Genomic DNA, 21,897 nt, shown 5'->3' on the forward strand with positions numbered 1-21,897 from the left:
GGGCAGGCCCTGGGGGAGGATCCTTCCTGGCCTCTCCCAGCTTCTGGTGGCTGTAGGCTTCCTTGATGTTCCTTGGCTTGTAGACACATCCCTCCAATCTATGCCTCTGTCGTCACATGGCTGTCTGCCCTGTGTGTGTGTGTATGTGTGTGTGCGCGTGTGCGTGCATGTGTGTGCATGTGTGTATGCATGTATGTGTGTATGTATGTGTATGTGTGCACGTGCGTGTGTGTATGTGAATGTGTATTTGTGTGAATGTGTGTTTTTGTGTGTGTATGTGTGTTTGTGTGTATACGTGTGTATATATGTGTGTGTATGTGTGAATGTGTGTATTTGTGTGTGTATGTTTGTATGTATGCATGTGTGTGTATGTGTGTATGTGTACGTGTATATGCGTGTATGTGTGCGTGCGTGTATGTGTGTGATTATGTGTATTTGTGTGTATGTGTGTATACGTGTGTGTGTGTGTGTGTGTGTGTGTGTGTCTGAATTACCTCCTTTCTCTCATAACAACACCAGTCATTGGATTCAGGGACCACCCTCTCCACTATGACCTGTTGACGAAAATAATAAACAATCAATAATAAGAATAGAAAAGATTTTCATTCGAGCCAAACTGAGGACTATAGCCTGAGGGCCAGCTTCCCAGGTTACTCGGAGAAGCTGCTCTGGAGAAGCAGGGTTTTCAGCACAGTTTTATATCTTTTCAGAACAAAGAACATTAAACAAGTCAGGGATACATTTCTTCAAGGTTTCAAAAAACAAACAAACAAACAAAAAAAACAACAGACCAGCATGTACATGTACAGCACATACAGCAAGGCCTTGGCACCTGGGAAGGGAGTTGTATTATCAAAGGAGGACCAGCGCTGGCGTCCCAGGAAGGGAGGCATTTAATCTTTATTTTTTATTTATTAAAAATATTTTTTCATTGGGGTATAATTGATTTACAATGTTGTGTTAGTTTCTGCTGTGCAGCAAAGTGAATCTGTTATACAAACACATATATCCACTCTTTTTTAGATTCTTTTCCCCGTAGGCCATTACAGAGTATTGAGTAGAGTTCCCTGTGCTATACAGTAGGTCCTTATGAGTTATCTGTTTTATATATAGTAGTGTGTATGTGTCAATCCCAATCTCCCAATTTATCCCTCCCTCCCTTACCCCCCCCCCCCGCCCCCCCCGGTAACCATACATTTATTTTCTACATCTGTAACTCTATAATCTTTATTTTCAACATGGACATTCTTTTTTTTTTTTTTTTTTTTTTTTTTTTTTTTTTTTTTAACATCTTTATTGAAGTATAATTGCTTTACAATGGTGTGCTAGCTTCTGCTTTACAACAAAGTGAATCAGTTACACATATACATATGTTGCCATATCTCTTCCCTCTTGCATCTCCCTCCCTCCCACCCTCCCTATCCCACCCCTCTAGGTGGTCACAAAGCACCGAGCTGATCTCCCTGTGCTATGCGGCTGCTTCCCACTAGTTATCTATTTTACATTTGGTAGTGTATATATGTCCATGACACTCTCTCACCCTGTCACATCTCACCCCTCCCCCTCCCCATATCCTCAAGTCCATTCTCTAGTAGGTCTGTGTCTTTATTCCCATCTTGCCACTAGGTTCTTCATGACCTCTTTTTTTTTTTTTCCCTTAGATTCCATATATATGTGTTAGCATACTGTATTTGTTTTTCTCTTTCTGGCTTACTTCACTCTGTATGACAGACTCTAACTCCATCCACCTCATTACAAACACCTCCATTTCATTTCTTTTTATGGCTGAGTAATATTCCATTGTATATATGTGCCACATCTTCTTTATCCATTCATCCGATGATGGACACCTAGGTTGCTTCCATGTCCTGGCTATTGTAAACAGAGCTGCAATGAATATTTTGGTACATGACTCTTTCTGAATTATGGTTTTCTCAGGGTATATGCCCAGTAGTGGGATTGCTGGGTCATATGGTAGTTCTATTTTTAGTTTTTTAAGGAACCTCCATACTGTTCTCCATAGTGGCTGTATCAATTTACATTCCCACCAACAGTGCAAGAGTGTTCCCTTTTCTCCACACCCTCTCCAGCATTTATTGTTTCTAGATTTTTTGATGATGGCCATTCTGACCGGTGTGAGATGATACCTCATTGTAGTTTTGATTTGCATTTCTCTAATGATTAATGATGTTGAGCATTCTTTCATGTGTCTGTTGGCAATCTGTATCTCTTCTTTGGAGAAATGTCTATTTAGGTCTTCTGCCCATTTTTGGATTGGGTTGTTTGTTTTTTTGTTATTGAGCTGCATGAGCTGCTTGTAAATCTTGGAGATTAATCCTTTGTCCGTTGCTTCATTTGCAAATATTTTCTCCCACTCTGAGGGTTGTCTTTTGGTCTTGTTTATGGTTTCCTTTGCTGTGCAAAAGCTTTTAAGTTTCATTAGGTCCCATTTGTTTATTTGTGTTTTTATTTCCATTTCTCTAGGACCTGGGTCAAAAAGGATCTTGCTGTGACTTATGTCATACAGTGTTCTGCCTATGTTTTCCTCTAAGAGTTTGATAGTGTCTGGCCTTACACTTAGGTCTTTAATCCATTTTGAGTTTATTTTTGTGTATGGTGTTAGGGAGTGTTCTAATTTCATACTTTTACATGTATCTGTCCAATTTTCCCAGCACCACTTATTGAAGAGGCTGTCTTTTCTCCACTGTATATGCTTGCCTCCTTTATCAAAGATAAGGTGACCATATGTGCGTGGGCTTATCTCTGGGCTTTCTATCCTGTTCCATTGATCTATATTTCTGTTTTTGTGCCAGTACCAAACTGTCTTGATTACTGTAGCTTTGTAATATAGTCTGAAGTCAGGGAGCCTGATTCCTCCAGCTCCATTTTTCGTTCTCAAGATTGCTTTGGCTATTCGGGGTCTTTTGTGTTTCCATACAAATTGTGAAATTTTTTGTTCTAGTTCTGTGAAAAATGCCGTTGGTAGTTTGATAGGGATTGCATTGAATCTGTAGATTGCTTTGGGTAGCAGAGTCATTTTCACAATGTTTATTCTTCCAATCCAAGAACATGGTATATCTCTCCATCTATTTGTATCATCTTTAATTTCTTTCATCAGTGTCCTATAATTTTCTGCATACAGGTCTTTTGTCTCCTTAGGTAGGTTTATTCCTAGGTATTTTATTCTTTTTGTTGCAATGGTAAACGGGAGTGTTTTCTTAATTTCACTTTCAGATTTTTCATCATTAGTATACAGGAATGCAAGAGATTTCTGTGCATTAATTTTGTATCCTGCTACTTTACCAAATTCATTGATTAGCTCTAGTAGTTTTCTGGTAGCATCTTTTGGATTCTCTATGTATAGTATCATGTCATCTGCAAACAGTGACAGCTTTACTTCTTCTTTTCCGATTTGGATTCCTTTTATTTCTTTTTCGTCTCTGATTGCTGTGGCTAACACTTCCAAAACTATGTTGAATAATAGTGGTGAGAGTGGGCAACCTTGTCTTGTTCCTGATCTTAGTGGAAATGGTTTCAGTTTTTCACCATTGAGGACAATGTTGGCTGTGGGTTTGTCATATACGGCCTTTATTATGTTGAGGAAAGTTCCCTCTATGCCTACTTTCTGCAGGACTTTTATCATAAATGGGTGTTGAATTTTGTCGAAAGCTTTCTCTGCATCTATTGAGATGATCATATGGTTTTTCTCCTTCAATTTGTTAATATGATGTATCACGTTGATTGATTTGCGTATATTGAAGAATCCTTGCATTCCTGGAATAAACCCCACTTGATCATGGTGTATGATCCTTTTAATGTGCTGTTGGATTCTGTTTGCTAGTATTTTGTTGAGGATTTTTGCATCTATGTTCATCAGTGATATTGGCCTGTAGTTTTCTTTCTTTGTGACATCTTTGCCTGGTTTTGGTATCAGGGTGATGGTGGCCTCGTAGAATGAGTTGGGGAGTGTTCCTCCCTCTGCAATATTTTGGAAGAGTTTGAGAAGGATAGGTGTTAGCTCTTCTCTAAATGTTTGATAGAATTCGCCTGTGAAGCCATCTGGTCCTGGGCTTTTGTGTGTTGGAAGATTTTTAATCACAGTTTCAATTTCAGTGCTTGTGATTGGTCTGTTCATATTTTCTATTTCTTCCTGGTTCAGTCTCGGCAGGTTGTGCATTTCTAAGAATCTGTCCATTTCTTCCAGGTTGTCCATTTTATTAGCATAGAGTTGCTTGTAGTAATCTCTTATGATCGTTTGTATTTCTGCAGTGTCAGTGGTTACTTCTCCTTTTTCATTTCTAATTCTATTGATTTGAGTCTTCTCCTTTTTTCTCTTGATGAGTCTGGCTAATGGTTTATCAATTTTGTTTATCTTCTCAAAGAACCAGCTTTTAGTTTCATTGATTTTTGCTATTGTTTCCTTCATTTCTTTTTCATTTATTTCTGATCTGATCTTTATGATTTCTTTCCTTCTGCTAGCTTTGGGGTTTTTTTGTTCTTCTTTCTCTAATTGCTTTAGGTGCAAGGTTAGGTTGTTTATTCGAGATGTTTCCTGTTTCTTGATGTAGGCTTGTATTGCTATAAACTTCCCTCTTAGAACTGCTTTTGCTGCATCCCATAGGTTTTGGATCGTCGTGTCTCCATTGTCATTTGTTTCTAGGTATTTTTTGATTTCCCCTTTGATTTCTTCAGTGATCACTTCGTTATTAAGTAGTGTATTGTGTAGCCTCCATGTGTTTGTATTTTTTACAGATCTTTTCCTGTAATTGATATCTAGTCTCATAGCGTTGTGGTCGGAAAAGATACTTGATACGATTTCAATTTTTTTAAATTTACCAAGGCTTGATTTGTGACCCAAGATATGATCTATCCTGGAGAATGTTCCATGAGCACTTGAGAAAAATGTGTATTCTGTTGTTTTTGGGTGGAATGTCCTATAAATATCAATTAAGTCCATCTTGTTTAATGCATCATTTAAAGCTTGTGTTTCCTTATTTATTTTCATTTTGGATGATCTGTCCATTGGTGAAAGTGGGGTGTTAAAGTCCCCTACTATGATTGTGTTACTGTCGATTTCCCCTTTTATGGCTGTTAGTATTTGCCTTATGTATTGAGGTGCTCCTATGTTGGGTGCATAAATATTTACAATTGTTATACCTTCCTCTTGGATCGATCCCTTGATCATTATATAGTGTCCGTCTTTGTCTCTTGTAATTGTCTTTATTTTAAAGTCTATTTTGTCTGATATGAGAATTGCTACTCCAGCTTTCTTTTGATTTCCATTTGCATGGAATATCTTTTTCCATCCCCTCACTTTCAGTCTGTATGTGTCTCTAGGTCTGAAGTGGGTCTCTTGTAGACAGCATATATATGGGTCTTGTTTTTGTATCCATTCAGCCAGTCTGTGTCTTTTGGTGGGAGCATTTAATCCATTTACATTTAAGGTAATTATCGATATGTATGTTCCTATTCCCATTTTCTTAAATGTTTTGGGTTTGTTATTGTAGGTGTTTTCCTTCTCTTGTGTTTCTTGCCTAGAGAAGTTCCTTTAGCATTTGTTGTAAAGCTGGTTTGGTGGTGCTGAACTCTCTCAGCTTTTGCTTGTCTGTAAAGGTTTTAATTTCTCCATCAAATCTGAATGAGATCCTTGCTGGGTAGAGTAATCTTGGTTGTAGGTTTTTCTCCTTCATCACTTTAAGTATATCCTGCCACTCCCTTCTGGCTTGCAGCGTTTCTGCTGAAAGATCAGCTGTTAACCTTATGGGGATGCCCTTGTGTGTTATCTGTTGTTTTTCCCTTGCTGCTTTTAATATGTTTTCTTTATATTTAATTTTTGATAGTTTGATTAATATGTGTCTTGGTGTGTTTCTCCTTGGATTTATCCTGTATGGGACTCTCTGTGCTTCCAGGACTTGATTAACTATTTCCTTTCCCATATTAGGGAAGTTTTCAACTAGAATCTCTTCAAATATTTTCTCAGTCCCTTTCTTTTTCTCTTCTTCTTCTGGGACCCCTATAATTCGAATGTTGGTGCATTTAATGTTGTCCCAGAGGTCTCTGAGACTGTCCTCAGTTCTTTTCATTCTTTTTTCTTTATTCTGCTCTGCAGTAGTTATTTCCACCATTTTATCTTCCAGGTCACTTATCCGTTCTTCTGCCTCAGTTATTCTGCTATTGATCCCATCTAGAGTATTTTTAATTTCATTTATTGTGCTTGTCATCGTTTCTTGGTTCCTCTTTAGTTCTTCTACGTCCTTGTTAAATGTTTCTTGCATTTTGTCTATTCTATTTCCAAGACTTTGGATCATCCTTACTATCATTATTCTGAATTCTTTTTCAGGTAGACTACCTATTTCCTCTTCATTTGTTAGGTCTGGTGTGTTTTGACCCTGCTCCTTCATCTGCTGTGTGTTTTTCTGTCTTCTCATTTTGCTTATCTTACTGTGTTTGGGGTCTCCTTTTCACAGGCTGCAGGTTCGTAGTTCCCGTTGTTTTTGGTATCTGTCCCCAGTGGCTAAGGTTGGTTCAGTGGGTTGTGTAGGTTTCCTGGTGGAGGGAACTAGTGCCTGTGTTCTGGTGGATGAGGCTGGATGTTGTCTTTCTGGTGGGTTCGTCCACGTCTGGTGGTGTGTTTTGGGGTGTCTGTGGCCTTATTATGATTTTAGGCAGCCTCTCTGTTAATGGATGGGGCTGTGTTCCTCTCTTGCTAGTTGTTTGGTATAGGGTGTCCAGCACTGTAGCTTGCTGGTCGTTGAGTGAAGCTGGGTCTTGATGTTGAGATGGAGATCTGTGAGAGATTTTCACCGTTTGGTATTACGTGGAGCTGGGAGGTCTCTTGTGGACCAGTGTCCTGAAGTTGGCTCTCCCACCTCAGAGGCACAGCCCTGATGCCTGGCTGGAGCACCAAGAGCCTTTCATCCACACGGCTCAGAATAAAAGGGAGAAAAAATGGAAAGAAAGAAAAAAAGAAGATAAAATAAAATAAAATAAAGCAATTATAATAAAAAATAAGAAAAAAAATTATTAAGAGTAAATTTATTAAGAAAAAAAATTTTTTTAATTTTTAAAAATAGATTTATTAATTTTTTATACTAAAAATAAGAAAAAAATTATTTAGAAAAAATTTATTAAGAAAAAAAATTTTTTAATTTTTTAAAATAAAAAATATGAAAAAACTTATTAAAAAATTTTTTAAAAATAAAAAATAAGGAAAAAATTATTAAGAAAACATTTATTAGGGAAAAAAAAATTTTTTTAAGCCAAAAAAAAAAAAAAAAAAAAAAACGGACGGACCTAACCCTAGGACTAACGGTGAGAGCAAAGCTATACAGACAAAATCTCACCCAGAAGCATACACATCTACACTCACAAAAAAAAGGAAAAGGGGAAAAGTTAATATATCCTGCTCCCAAAGTCCATCTCCTAAATTTGGGATGATTCGTTGTCTATTCAGGTATTCAACAGATGCAGGCACATCAAGTTGTTTGTGGAGCTTTAATCCGCTGCTTCTGAGGCTGCTGGGAGAGATTTCCCTTTCTCTTCTTTGTTCGTACAGCTCCCGGGGTTCAGCTTTGGATTTGGACCCGCCTCTGCATGTAGGTCCCCTGAGGGCGTCTGTTCCCCGCCCAGACAGAACGGGGTTAAAGGAGCAGCTGATTCGGGGGCTCTGGCTCAGTCAGGCCGGGGGGAGGGAGCGGTACGGAGGAGGCGGGGCGAGCCTGCGGCGGCAGAAGCCGGCGTGACGTTGCAGCAGCCTGAGGCGCGCCGTGCGCTCTCCCGGGGAAGTTGTCCCCGGATTACGGGAGCCTGGCCGTGGCGGGCTGCACAGGCTCCCGGGAGGGGCGGTGTGGAGAATGACCTGTGCTCGCCCACAGGCTGTTTGGTGGCGGCAGCCGCAGCCTTAGCGTCTCATGCCCGTCTCTGGGGTCCGCGCTGATAGCCGCGGCTCGCGCCCGTCTCTGGAGTTCGTTTAAGTGGCGCTCTGAATCCCCTCTCCTTGCACGCCGCGAAACAGAGGCAAGAAAAAGTCTCCTGCCTCTTCGGCAGCTGCAGACTTTTTCTCGTGCACCCTCCCGGCTAGTTGTGGTGCGCTAGACCCTTCAGGCTGTGTTCACGCAGCCAACCCCAGTCCTCTCCCTGGGATCCGACCGAAGCCCGCGCCTCAGCTCCCAGCCCCCGCCCGCCCCGGCGGGTGAGCAGACAAGCCTCTCGGGCTGGTGAGTGCTGCTCGGCGCCGAGCCTCTGTGCGGGAATCTCTCCGTTTTTCCCTCTGCGTCCCTGTTGCTGTGGGATCCGCGCTGATAGCCGCGGCTCGCGCCCGTCTCTGGAGCTCGTTTAGGCGGTGCTCTGAATCCCCTCTCCTTGCGCGCCGCGAAACAAAGAGGCAAGAAAAATTCTCTTGCCTCTTTGGCAGCTGCAGTCTTTTTCCCGGACTCCCTCCCGGCTAGCACCGAAGCCCGAGCCTCAGCTCCCAGCCCCCGCCCGCCCCGGCGGCTGAGCAGACAAGCCTCTCGGGCTGGTGAGTGCTGGTCGGCACCGCTCCTCTGTGCGGGAATCTCCGCTTTGCCCTCCGCACCAATGTGGCTGCGCTCTCCTCCGTGGCTCCGAAGCTTCCCCCCTCTGCTACCCGCAGTCTCTGCCCACGAAGGGGCTTCCTAGTGTGTGGAAACCTTTCCTCCTTCACAGCTCCCTCCCACTGGTGCAGGTCCCGTCCCTATTCTTTTGTCTCTGTTATTTCTTTTTTCTTTTGCCCTACCCAAGTACGTGGGGATTTTCTTGCCTTTTGGGAGGTCTGACGTCTTCTGCCAGCGTTCAGTGGGTGTTCTGTAGGAGCAGTTCCACGTGTAGATGTATTTCTCATGTATCTGTGGGGAGGAAGGTGATCTCCGCGTCTTACTCTTCCGCCATCTTGCCCCTCCCTCCAACATGGACATTCTTTACTTCTGGTCAGTGTGCCCTTTTCTTTAATAATGAAAGCAGATGTACAATCTCTGTTTGACAGGCCACATACAAGCTATTTAAGTTAACATCAAATCCAAGTGAACTCACGTAGAAGCCAGAACGACTTCTCTTTATCTCAATACGTGAACGTTTATTTTATCAGACCTCATCTTAACTAATTATATCTGCAAAGACACTGCTTCCAAATACGGTCACATTCTGAAGTTCTGGGTGGACACGAATTCGGGGCGGGGGGGGTGGCACCCTTCCACGCAGAACAGCACATAACATAAAAACACCCAGGCTTGCACGGCAGTGTCTCCGACAGCTCAGCCAAGAGTGCATGGCGTGGGCTGTGTAGAGAAGGCTTCCACTGTGCCAGCTACAGATGCCATTTCTTTGGGCGAATCTGAGGCCCGAGTCAAGGCTTTTGCTGCTAAGGAATTGAAATGTCTACATTAGAGAGGTTGCTGTGACACTCCTGGCTGGGCCGTGACACTCGGTCCCCTGCAGGCTTTGAGTTACTTTCCTGTAGTGATGAAGCAGCCGTGGCTACATGCGTTGACCCTGTTCTCTGGGCTGCGTTCTCAACCAGGGGTGATTTTGGCCCCCAGGGGCATTTGGTGATGTCTGGAGACATTTTTAGTTGTCACAACTAGAGGGCAGGGGCTTCTGGCATCTCATGGGTTGAGGCCAGGGATGCTGCCAAACGTCCTACGATGCTCAGGTCTGGCCCTACAACACAGAATGATCCAGCCCCAAGTGCCGGAAGTGCTGAGATTGAAACCCTCCTCCAGACCATCGTGTCGCCAGCAGAGCTAAACAGCCCCCTTTCTCCCGTAACTCACCTTCACTTACAACAGCAGAAGCTGTGGGTTAGACACCGCACTTTACCAAGATCCTGAGTATTTGAAAACCAGAGGGGAAAAAGGATTGAGGCGATGTGCAGTGTTTCCTATAGTCATCTTAGTTTTTTCAGAAGAATTTATTTTTAACCACCACATAATCCCCTCCCTAGTAAAGATTGGGGGAGGGGAGAGGGAGGACTACACGTTTAGAAATACAGACCATCCATTCTTACTGAGACTTGTCTAGGTTGGATTTTGATAAGACAGACGGTGGTCATGAGGGCCACAGCCATGTTTACTGATGGCTTCCTGCTTTGGCACCAATAAATCCGTGATCAGGAAAGACTTGGGAGAGAGGAGCCTGCTTGAGAAAAGGGTCAGGAAACTCTTCTCTGACACAGCAAATTAACGTTCCTTCCAAGTGTATTTTTTTCTTTTCTTTTCTTTTCTCTTTTCTTTTTATCGTGGCAAAACATGTGTAACATGAAATACCATTTTAACCATTTCTAAGCATACGGCTCGGTGGCATTGAGTACACCCATCAGTGTATTTTTGAGTCCAGGCTGTTGCTCTTGCTGTAATAATGCTGCTTCTCCCGGCCGTAGACTGTTTCCTCTGCCAGCCAGCGTGCCCGACCCTCAGCCAACCTATAATCGAATCCTCCCGAGTCTGACCCAGTAGATGTTATTGTCCCAGTTTATGGATGAGAAAACCCATTGCAGAGAGGATTCCGACCCCCCACATTGATTTGATTCCAAAGTCGCACTGACTTTGTCCAGTGCCTTTCGAAGGAAGAGCCAAACAGTTCGGGAAAGCTCTCCCTTCTCTGCAGGCTTCGTCAGAAGCTCTCAGGGCTGTGACTGGCAGGCTGTGAGGTTTCCAGGTCCACGTCGATAACCGTAGACTTGCAAGGCATACATATGTTCATTTTATTTAGATTACTCTTCTTTCCGTCCCCCATCAGTTTCAAGTTTTATAGTGAAAAAGGAGTAGATGCTAACATGTTAACTATAAGTCTCATCCTAAGGATAAACGCCCCCCCTTTTAAGTAAAAATCTCAGAGAAGTCACTCATTGGACCCTGTAGCTGGAACACGCACACACACGCACACACGCACACATGCACATGTTAAATTTCCGACTGAGGACCCATCAAAACTGCAGCACAGCTCTCCTAATTATAATGTAAGTCAAGGCTTCAGTAGGATTCGTTTGTAAAAAATGTACATTCAGCTTTTTGATAACATGCCGATTGAATGAAATATGCTGTTGTCCAAGATGCACGTCTGGTCTTCGTGGTAGGAAACCTCATTTTCCAAGTATTTCATCTCATGCATTGAATCATGTTTTGCAGCTAAGAATTTGCGGCTGAGAGCATATTCCGTACCTCAGCCTTCCACTGGCCTAGAGGATGAAGAAATGGACCAAGAGAGGGTAGAGAACCCCCATGTCAAAGTACGCATGGCTCTTTCTCCTCTTGGGTGGGGTAATGGGAATTTCATGCCCTCGGATGAGTCTGGGTAACTGACACAGCTCCTACAAGGAACGTATTGTATTTGAGTGGAGATGATAGAATCCTGTGTTTGGGGGTCCCCGAGATCACCCTCGGATTGAATGATTTGCCACAATGACTCACAGGACCCAGGAAAGCTTTTATACTCATGGTTATAGTTTATTTCAGTGAAAGGATGCAGATTAGTATCAACAGAGAACAAGACACACAGGGCAGAGTCCAGGAGAAAATAGGCACAAGTTGTCCTTTCCAAGTGGGGCTTCAAGGACAGCATTCATTCTCGCGGGAGCCATGTGTGACAACACGTAGGACATTGTGCCAATCAGGGGGGCTCACCCAAGCCTTGGTGTCCAGGGTTTTTACTGGGGGTCAATCACGTAGGTGTGAAGTGCCCACAGTTAGTCTGCAGCGCCCCCCGGCCGCCCCAGAGGACAAACTGGTGCGGGGTGACCCAGGGCCCCAGGCAAACAAAAACGGGCATTCAGCATAAATCATGTTGTTAGTATAAACTCTGCAGCATGACCCAAGGCCCCAGGTATACAGAGATGCTCAGATCAGCCAGGATGTTCCAAAAGCTTAGAGGTTATCACCCAGGAGCTGGTTCCGGGCTAGTCTTGAGAACCTTTGGAATGTGCAGGGTTTGGACAACCCAGGCCTGCTGAGTTAACCGTTTACTGCACAAATCCCAGGGAGGGAGCATAAAGTTAGGATGTCAACATTTGGCCTGAGCTGTGCTAAATGAAATTAGGTTCAGCTGCTCTGTGAATATGCCTCCCCACAAAATACCCGAATTCAGAACAGGTTTGTTGCAATTTGTGGCCCAGAAAAGCTCGATCTGGACATTTCCCAGGTCACTTTATTCAAGTGTAGCTGCAGTGGCCAGTTGGTGAAAGAGTCAGGCTTAGAGTTCAGCGTCTGGGTGAATTTCAGCTCATGTGTGTGGTCTGCTGGGAAGTGAGTTCAGCAGTGCGTGGAGTGGAGAGCTCAGGTGTACGTGAATATTAGGTGATTCGGATGCACGGTTGTATCTCCATGTGACTTTTTGGTTCCCCGTGTTTCAGAAAACTGTTAAGCAAATCGTGGAAAAGACATATCTCCATGCGCTTTGTACTCCTGTTCCTGAGGAGTTTCTGAACCAGAACGTGGTATATTTTCTCAGAAATACAAAAGGTACCTTTCCAGCATGAGCGTGTGTGGGTGTGGGTGTGCGTGCACGTGCGTGTGTATATGTCTGAGACTCTTCAATTTTTACATGTCCTTGAGAAGATAGCTTTTTTATCAGTACTGTCAGTCCTCATTATTCACGGATTCCATATTTGCAAATTCACCGACTCGCTCAAAATTTTTGTAACCCCCAATCAGTATTTCGATGCTTTCATGGTCATTTAAGGACACATACAGAGTGGGGAAAATTTGAGTCACCCAACTCTCACGGACCCAGCTGAGGTCGGGCAAGGCCGTGCACTGCCTTCTTATTTCATTGAATGCTATAAACAAGTGTCTTTATCGTGCTCTGTTTAGTACCACAGTTTTCTAATTTTTGTGGGGTTTTTGGGTGATTTCGCTGTTTAAAACGTCCCCAAGGAAGGTGCTGAAGCTCTGGCTAGTGCTCAGAGAACAGGAAGGCTGTGATGTGCCTGGCAGAGAAAACTCGTGCGTTACGTAAGCTTCGTTCAGACGTAAGTGATGGTGCTGTTGGCCATGAGTTCAATGTTAGTGAATCAACAGTAGTGTTAAATAAGGTGTCTTTAAACGGAATCACACATAAAGAAGGTTATATACAGGCAGACCTCATTTTATTGCGCTTCGCAGATACTGCATTTTTTTTTTTTTTTACAAACTGAAGGTTGGTAGCAGCCCTGTGTGGAGCAAGTCTATCAGGGCCGTTTTCCAACAGTATTTGCTCACTTTATGTCTCTGTGTCACATGTTGGTGATTCTCTCAATGTTTCAAACTTTTTCATTATTTATTATATTTATGATGGTGATCTGTGATCAGTGATCTTTGAAGTTACTCCTAGGATGCATTGAAGGCTCAGACGATGGTTAGCATCTTTTAGCAATAAAGTTTTTAATTTTTTTAATTTTTTGGCCGTGCCACACGGCATATGGCATCATAGTTCCCTGACCAGGGATCAAACCTGTGCCCCCTGCAGTGGAAGCGAGAAGCCCTCACCACTGGACCGCCAGGGAATTCCCAGCAATAAAGTATTTTTAAATTAAGGTGTATACATTGTTTTTTTTAGACATCATGCTATTGCACAGTTAATAGACTACAGCATAGTGTAAACATACTTTTGCACTGGGAAACCAAAAAATCCGTGTGACTCGCTTTATTGCGATATTCGCTTTATTGTGATCTGGAATCGAAACCACAGTATCTCTGAGGTCTGCTTATATTGATGGTTGATGAAAATGTTGTGACCAGAGGTTCACAGGAACCTAGACCCATATTTCCTGTAGGAACAGTGGCTCAGCATCCACTAATTCTGTGTTCGTGGTGACTTCATAGAACATAACTACTGCAAATAATGAGAATTGACTGCATTGATATCATCTTAGTTCTATTTATAACAATTAGAGGGAGATTCAAAATGACGTCACCCTGAGTTATAAGACGAGTTTTGGTGGGCTTTCTCCACGTTACTGTGTGATTTTATTTTATTTCATTTTTTTTAATGTTTTGGCCGTGCCTCGTGGCAGGTGGGATCTTAACTCCCCAACCAGGGATCGAATCTGCACCCCCTGCATTGCAAACGCAGTCTTAACCACTGGACCTCCGGGGAAGTCCCGGCTGTGTGATTTTTTTTTTTTTTTTTTTTTTTTTTTTTTTTTTTTAGTTGGAGGTGCCACTCAGAAGCCAAGTTCATCCTGCAGGGTAACTTCTTGGCTGGATGTTCCCGCTGTGCATTCCCACTGCACTGCCCAAGTGATTGTTCTCTGGTCTCTTCTGACCCCTTGCTCTTCCTCTTGCCGTATTCCATCCAGGCTGACTCTCCGCTGTCTCTGCCTGCGCTTCCCCCATTTCTTCTGCCGTTGCCTCTACCTTCCAACCTGTGCATAGCATACCCTCAATTCTAGAACAAACATTCTGTTGCTTTCCTTTTCCTTTTTTGAACTTTGATGGCCCTTTGGATCCCGACCTCACCACTAAACTGAGCTTCTGTAATTCGTTCTTCCCAAGTGAGTGGGAATAAGAAGAAAGATGACAAATAGAGGCTCAGCATTAAACAGCTACTGCCATTACAGTTCTTGTCCGGGGAGGGGCCAATCTCAGCTCAGTGCTTCCCTTTTTAAAAATTTATTTATTTATTTATTTTTGGCTGCACTGGGTCATCGTTGCTGCGTGTGGTCTTCCTCTAGTTGTGGCGAGCGGGGGCTACTCTTCGTTGCGGTGCGTGGGCTTCTCATTGCGGTGGCTTCTCTTGTTGCGGAGCACGGGCTCTAGGCGCACGGGGTTCAGTAGTTGTGGCACAGGGGCTTAGTTGCTCCGCGGCATGTGGGATCTTCCCGGACCAGGGATCGAATCCGTGTCTCCTGCATTGGCAGGCGGATTCTTAACCACTGCGCCACCAGGGAAGCCTAATGCTTCCCTTTTAACAGTAATCACAACCCAATACAGTAAGTCCCCTACATACGAATGAGTTCCGTTCTGAGAGCGCGTTCGTAAGTCCGGTTGGTTCGTTAAGTCCAACAAAGTTAGCCTAGGTACCCAACTAACACAATTGGCTATGTAGTACTGCACTGTATTAGGTTTATAATACTTTTCACACAAATAATACATAAACAAACACAAAAAATAAGGAAAGCAGTTTTAATCTTACAGTACAGTCCCTTGAGAAGTACAGTAGTACAGTACAACAGCTGGCATGCAGGGGCTGGCATCGAGTGAACAGGCAAGAAGAGTTACTGACTGGAGGAGGGAGAGGAGGTGGGTGATGGTAGATCTGAAGGCTCGTCAGCAGTAGGAGATGGAGGGCAAGCTGCAATTGCACTCATGCCTGACGTTGACAGCACAGGGTCTGGTTCCTTGCTGGAACCACGTGCACGTTCGCACCTTTGAAAGTTCTCCACCTGAAGGTTCGTATGTAAGGGACTTACTGTAACAACAATAATCAGCTTTGGGCAGGGCGGGAACGGCATTTACTCCGGCTATATTACTGTTTACTCTCATCATATTTTTTTTTACAGTTATCTTTCACTGATGTCAAGCTTTCTTTCTTTTTTCATGCTTAGTTTTTACATAGTTTCCCTTTAAGTAAATTTATTTCAGTAAAGAAGCATCTGATAGAAAGAAACCTATTAGGCAAAGAATAGTGCACGTCTACACAGATGCAGGGAAAGGCATGTAGACTGAAGCTTGTGAAATAATTGCAGTTGATATGTTTGCTGTGTTTCCCAGTTAGATTGAGAGAAGGGTCCAAGGGACCTTTAAAGTGTCTACCGAGCTGATTGGTGCTGACTGAATTTTTGATCAGGGGGGTAGTGGGGAGACGGGGAGGGAGTGAGTGCACATCAAAGAAAACCTGGCCGAGAGGTAAGCTGTTCCCAAACTTGTCTTTTAAAACCCCATGACTTGGGAATTCCCTGGTGGTCCAGTGGTTAGGACTTGGTGCTCTCACTGCCGGGGCCCGGGTTTGATCCCTGGTCGGGGAACTAAGATCCTGCAAGCTGTGCAGTGTGGCCAAAAAATAAAGAAAAAAACAGCAAAAAACCCCCCAAAAGCCCATGACTTGAGAGGTACTTTGGGGATGAATTGGGGAGGCATGGCTGGGAGTGGGGAGACAGCAAGCAAGGAGCCCAAGAAACGTTTCTAGAAAATCCAAAGTGTTTCTATCCTTGTTCAGCTGTAGACGCTCCAACTAGATCAGCTCGTGTGTGTGGCTCTTGGGTGCTGCTTGTGTGAACCTCTGAACCACAGCACGACCCTCAGCGTGTATTTGTTTCTCAGTGAGCGCATATCCTGACCTGTGCCTGGAACACTCCTTTGTAGTTACTTGCGGAGGAGCAGCTGGTTCCCGTACACTGGGAAATGTTAGCTGTGTCCACTTCCCTCCTCATTTCATTCCCCAAATCTGTTCCTGTTTAGAGACCATCTCTGAGGCGACAGACATGAAGGAAGCTCTGGAAATTATGCCCAAAACACTGGAGTATGGAATTATAAATTCACATGTGCTTGGTCTCCTGAAGGATATTATATGTCAGGTAAGTACGGACGGAAAAGAGAATCTCAGCACTGTTTAAGAGTAAGGCCATCTAATTCACTGATTCCACGAAGAGGTGGTCAGCAGCTCTTAGATTCCAGGTGCTGTCATGGGCCCTGGGGACAGTGGAGCAGTGAGCAGGCCAGATGACAGCCCTGTGCTATGGGAGCTTATACTGGGGGAAAGACACCAAACACCAACACATAAACTGGAAAATATCAGGTAGTGACAGGTGGCATTAGGAAAATAAACCCTAGTAATGTGATAGAAATGACCTGTGCGTGCGTGTGTGTGTGTGTGTGTGTGTGTGTGTGTGCAGGGGGTGGTGGTAAGGGACGACCTTGCTGGGGAGGTGACATCGGAGCTTTCTTTATAGACAACCAATAAAATAGCCCATAAGCAGCCTTATTCACTAATGATAAGTTATTAGGGATATGTAATAGGGTGGGACTGAGGTGGTCAGGAAAGACCCCTCTGAGGAAGTGGCATTGAATTGAGGGGGGAATGAGGTGAAGGCATCAGACATGTGAGGATCTGCAGGAAGAGCATCCTGGGCAGAGAAAACAGCACATGCAAAGGTCCTGAGGCAGGAGCAGACTTAGCTTGCTCCAGACACAGAAGGATGACCAGTGCAGCTAGAGAGTAGTGAGGGAAGTTTGGAAAGGAAGGTAGGTTTGAAGCACGGGAATAAAATGATCTGGTTTGCATTTTTCTTCTGGCCGTTGTGTGAACAACATATGCAGGGGCAAGAGCGTATGGGACCAGTAGACCTAATAGCAGGCCATGGAAACGTCCAAGTGGTGGATGATGGTTGTTTAGGCTCCGGAGTTCAATCAGGGGAGGGAGCGGGAAGCAGACAGCATCAAGAATATGTTGGACATGGAGCCAACAGGACTTGCTGATGACTTGGATATGGAGGTTTAGGAAAAGAGCATCCAGAATGATTCCTAGGATTTGGGTTTGAACAAGCAGGGAGATTTTGGGCTCATTACTGAGATGGGGGGTGGTGGGGTGGAGGGATCTGGAGAAAAAACCCAGAACTCTATTTTGCACATGTTAAGCTTGAGATGCCTCCTAGACATCCAAGTTGAGGTGTGAAGCAGGATGTATAAGTCTGGAGCTCAGGAGAGAACTCAAGGGGTTCTTCCAGAAATATTTATTGAGCATTTACTGTATTCTATAGCAGTAATCAACATAGTCAAGGTTTGTGCCTCACAGACCTTACATCCTAGTCAGGAAGATTTACGTTAAACAAGATCAATGAGAAAATATACAGTATGTTAGATAGTGACAGGAGTTCAGGAGAAAGATGAAGCTGGGAAGGGGGTTAGGAAATGTTGGCAGGTGGTAAAAGTAGGGCTTTTGAAATTTTGGATGGGGTGGCCAGGAAGACCTCAATGTTGTCTTTTGCTGGGACTATTGCAGTTGGCTCCTGATAGATTTCCCAGCTTCTACTTTTGCCCCTACACTATATTCTCCACATGCCAACCAGAGAGATCCTTTACAAAACAGGAGGCACTGACATGGTGTCAAGCCAAGGGACTGGATGAAACAACCAAGGGAGAGAATATAGAAGGAGGAGAATGAGATGAGAGGGAAACTAGGGGGCAGGATGATAGGGGGCCAATTTATTATTTTTGAAAATTGGGCAAGTAAAGGGAAGGCTCTAACCATTTATTCTGCCTTCTCTATATGAACTGGATAATCAAATAGTAGATAAGAGAAGTGTCTCTAAAAGCATTTCAGCTATTAAAAAAAGAAAGTTTAGAATGAGACTATTTCAGTAGTGCAGCTCTCAGTGTGTTGAAGGATCTAGGTATTGAACATCAATGGATGCTAAAATCAAAAAAAAAGAAAAAAAGAGAGAGGACTTCCTTGGCGGTCCAGTGGTTAGGACTCTGCACTTCCACTGCAGGGCGCACAGGTTCGACCCCTGGTTGGGGAACTAAGATCCTGCATGCCTCATTGGGTGGCCAAAAAACCCCCCAAAGCCAAAAAAACACCCCCCCAAAAGAGAGAAAAACCAAACATTATTTGTCTCCTGATAGAAGAAACACCAACAGTCTTGGCAAAGGGATTCTGAGCCAGTCTCTGCACCCAGCTGCCAATTTGCAGGAAAAGACAAGAGGAGCTTGTAGAGTTCCACCATGAGTGTGCAGTCAGCAAAATCCAGGCTGGGAAACTCAAAACATTCTGGGTTCTTCCAAAAATTGGAAGTACATGTAGATTAAAAGAGTCTTAAAAGACGTATCAAATTTTAAGAAAAACGGGCAAAACTAAAAATCAAAACCCAACCCAATCAACCAACCCACCAAACAAACAAAGAAGCCAACCAACCTGTGGGCATTTGTACATCACTTTCTATGTGGGGGTAAGTTATGTAATTGTATTCAAGTGATTTCATAAATCCATGCTTCCGTCAACTCAATTTCCCAAAGACTGTGTGCTCAGTATCTTCTTTATTTTAACCTTCACACAAACTTGGAGCTTAGCTGATGGGTTAACACACAGTTCTCGCTTCCCTGTGCCGTAGTTTCTAACTCAGCTGCCCTGTGGCTGGCGGCAGCTAAAGAAATACAGTATTATCTTCTGGGTAGTCACCTCAGGCTTGGTTCAAACTCCTTACCCTTGGGCCATTCTCAGTCAAATATAATTTCTCTTTCTTTAGATCTGTGCTCTGGGCTGGAGTAGTTCACTTTGTCACTGTATTGTTACTTTCTATTATAGCGTATTCAAAGCCAGAGGCAACTTGAGTGCATGAATTATTGAACATGACGTGTGATTTGCTTCTTTTTTTAAAAATTTTTATTAGAGTATAGTTGATTTACAATGTTGCGTTAGTCTCCTGTACAGCAAAGTGACTCGGTTATACATATACATGTATCCACTCTTTTAGATTCTTTTCTCATATAGGTCATTACAGAGTATTGAGAAGAGTTCCCTGTGCTATACAGTAGGTCCTTATTATCTATTTTATATAGAGTAGTGTGTATATGTCAATCCCAATCTCCCAATTTATCCCTCCTCCCTCTGCTTTCTCCCCTGGTAACCATAAGTTTGTTTTCTACATCGATGACTCTATTTCTGTTTTGTAAATAAGTTCATTTGTACTCAGCCATAAAAAAGAACGAAATAATGCCATTTGCAGCAACATGGATGGACCGAGGAATTTTCATACTGAGTGAAGTAAGTCAGACAGAGAAAGACAAATACCATATGATATCGCTTATATGTGGAATCTAAAAAAATGGTACAAATGATTTGATTCTTAAACTTGGCTTTTCAGGTTTTCTTGCCAGCCTTGTCCTTCAGTCAGCACAAGGATGCGAACCTGGGATTCACATCTGGAGAAGTCTTGGACTCTTTTGAGTATGACACAGACCTACCTAGCATGCCCAGGGAAGCAATAGAATATCACAGCATTCAATTAATACGGGATGAATTTTTAATGAACATCCAGAAATTTGCAAGTAATATTCAAAGAACAATGCAGCAACTTGAAGGTAAGGCTTTATTTTTCTCCTCCTTAGTTAAGCAGGATGCGTTTACTTTAAGAAGAATTTAAGAGTTCAGGAGGTTTTTTTTTTGTTTTAATTTATGATCGCTCTTGTTTACCTGCTCGTGATATGAAAGACACCAAGCTGGACATTGTAAGAAACACAAAGAGGAATGAAGAATGACGAATCCTTGTCCTCAAGGATCTTATAATCCGGTGGCCAAAGAACTATGGCAGAATAAGGAGCTTGAGAGAGATATTAGGGTCTTTAGGGCTTGGAAGAGTGAGACCATATTGGAGAAGTGGTGGGGGAGTCAAAGAGGACTTCCTGAAGGAGGCAGCATTTGACCTCATCTGAAAGGATGAGCAAGGCGTTGGTAGGTGGAGTTGGGGAGCAAGGGCATTTCGGGCAGGGAGAATGATGGACCTTGGCAGTTCTCTTTCCATTCATTTTGCTAAGTACTCTATGAGATTCAGTTTGCTAAGCATTCTGTATTTTCAGTCTGAAGACCTAGCCTTTCAGTATGAAAAATTCTCTTGATAATTTCCTCCACTATTTGTCTCTGTTTTCTCTTGTTAATATTCCTGTTGGATATGTGCTGTTGATTCTGTTTCCTATCTTTTCACTTGCATTTTCCATCTCTTTGTCTGTGTACTCTACTTTCCTGAAGAGTTCCTCAACTTTTACCTTCACAACTTTTGATTAGACTTTTCACATCAGCTATCATCTTTTTAATTTTTAAGACCTCTTATTTTGTGATTGTACCTTTTCCATAGCATTCTGTTCTTGTTTGATGGATGCCATGTTGTCTCAAATCTCTGAGACTAATAGTTGGGATTAAAACATTTTTTTTGTCTGTTCTTTACCTTGTCTCAATTTCCTCTGAAGTCATTGTTTCTGATTTATTCTTGGACTGTCTGTTTCATGCTGGAGGCTTTCTCGAATATCTGTTGAGCTCTGGTTGTTTGTTCAATTTTTCATTTAATTTAATTTAATTTTTTTTGGCCGCATTGGGTCTTAGTTGCGACATGCGGGATCTTCATCGTGGCACACGGGATCTTTCGTTGTGGCGTGTGGGCTTTCTAGTTGTGGTACACAGGCTCCAGAGCATGCGGGCTCAGTAGTTGCGGCATGTGGGCTCTCTAGTTGTGGCGCACGGGCTGTATAGGGTGCAGGCTCAGTAGTTGCGGTGCGTGGGCTTAGTTGCCCCATGGCATGTGGGATCTTAGTTCCCCGACCAGGGATCAAACCTGCGTCGGAAGGTGGATTCTTACCCACTGGGCCACCAGGGAAGTCCCTGTTTGTTCAATTTTTAAATTGACATCACTTAGGTTGTAAACTCAGGACCGTCTTAAATAGCTAAATCATTTTGATCACGCTTAACACTGGAGCAATGATCTAATTACCTAAAGTGTTTTAGTTACATTCTAATGAAAAAGAATGAGATATAGAAATATTAGGACAGGGAAGTACCAGGCCATATACTGATGTCTGGAGAGAAGAGCCAGCTGATTAACTTGAACATCATTGTCTGTAATCATTTTCCCCAAACTAGTGGCTGACTGATCATTTTTATTCTACTAGGTGAGATCAAGTTAGAAATGCCAAGCATCAGTGTAGAGGGAGAGGTGTCTGACCTGGCAGCTGACCCAGAAACCGTGGAAATTTTGGAGCAATGCGTGATAAACTGGTTGAATCAGATATCAGTAGCTCTTGAGGGCCAGATGAAAAAGACGCCTCAGGTAATGTGTGCGATGCTTTTGAAGATCCCTGGTCTAGTTCATGCTTGCTGCCCCGAGAAAGAGCCAGGAGTCTGGGGATCTGAGCGATCTAGCCTCTTTTCTTACTGTTTTGTGACCTCCTTAAAAATATCAAAGTAAACATACCCAAGATGTCA

The 21,897-nt window shown here is 43.3% G+C and overlaps 1 protein-coding gene across 1 annotated transcript in view; it reads left to right on the top strand.

Annotated features, from left to right (window-relative positions):
- DNAH10 (dynein axonemal heavy chain 10) overlaps positions 1–21,897 on the top strand; it is a 157,018-nt gene that overhangs the window by 4,097 nt on the left and 131,024 nt on the right. The window contains exons 3-7 of the mRNA XM_061170347.1: positions 11,142–11,242; positions 12,362–12,470; positions 16,389–16,504; positions 19,790–20,006; positions 21,585–21,742. Coding sequence (XP_061026330.1) covers positions 11,142–11,242; positions 12,362–12,470; positions 16,389–16,504; positions 19,790–20,006; positions 21,585–21,742 — 701 coding nt within the window. The remainder of the gene's footprint in view (positions 1–11,141; positions 11,243–12,361; positions 12,471–16,388; positions 16,505–19,789; positions 20,007–21,584; positions 21,743–21,897) is intronic.

This window comes from Eubalaena glacialis, chromosome 15, assembly GCF_028564815.1.
Source record: "Eubalaena glacialis isolate mEubGla1 chromosome 15, mEubGla1.1.hap2.+ XY, whole genome shotgun sequence".
NCBI classification, from domain to species: domain Eukaryota; kingdom Metazoa; phylum Chordata; class Mammalia; order Artiodactyla; family Balaenidae; genus Eubalaena; species Eubalaena glacialis.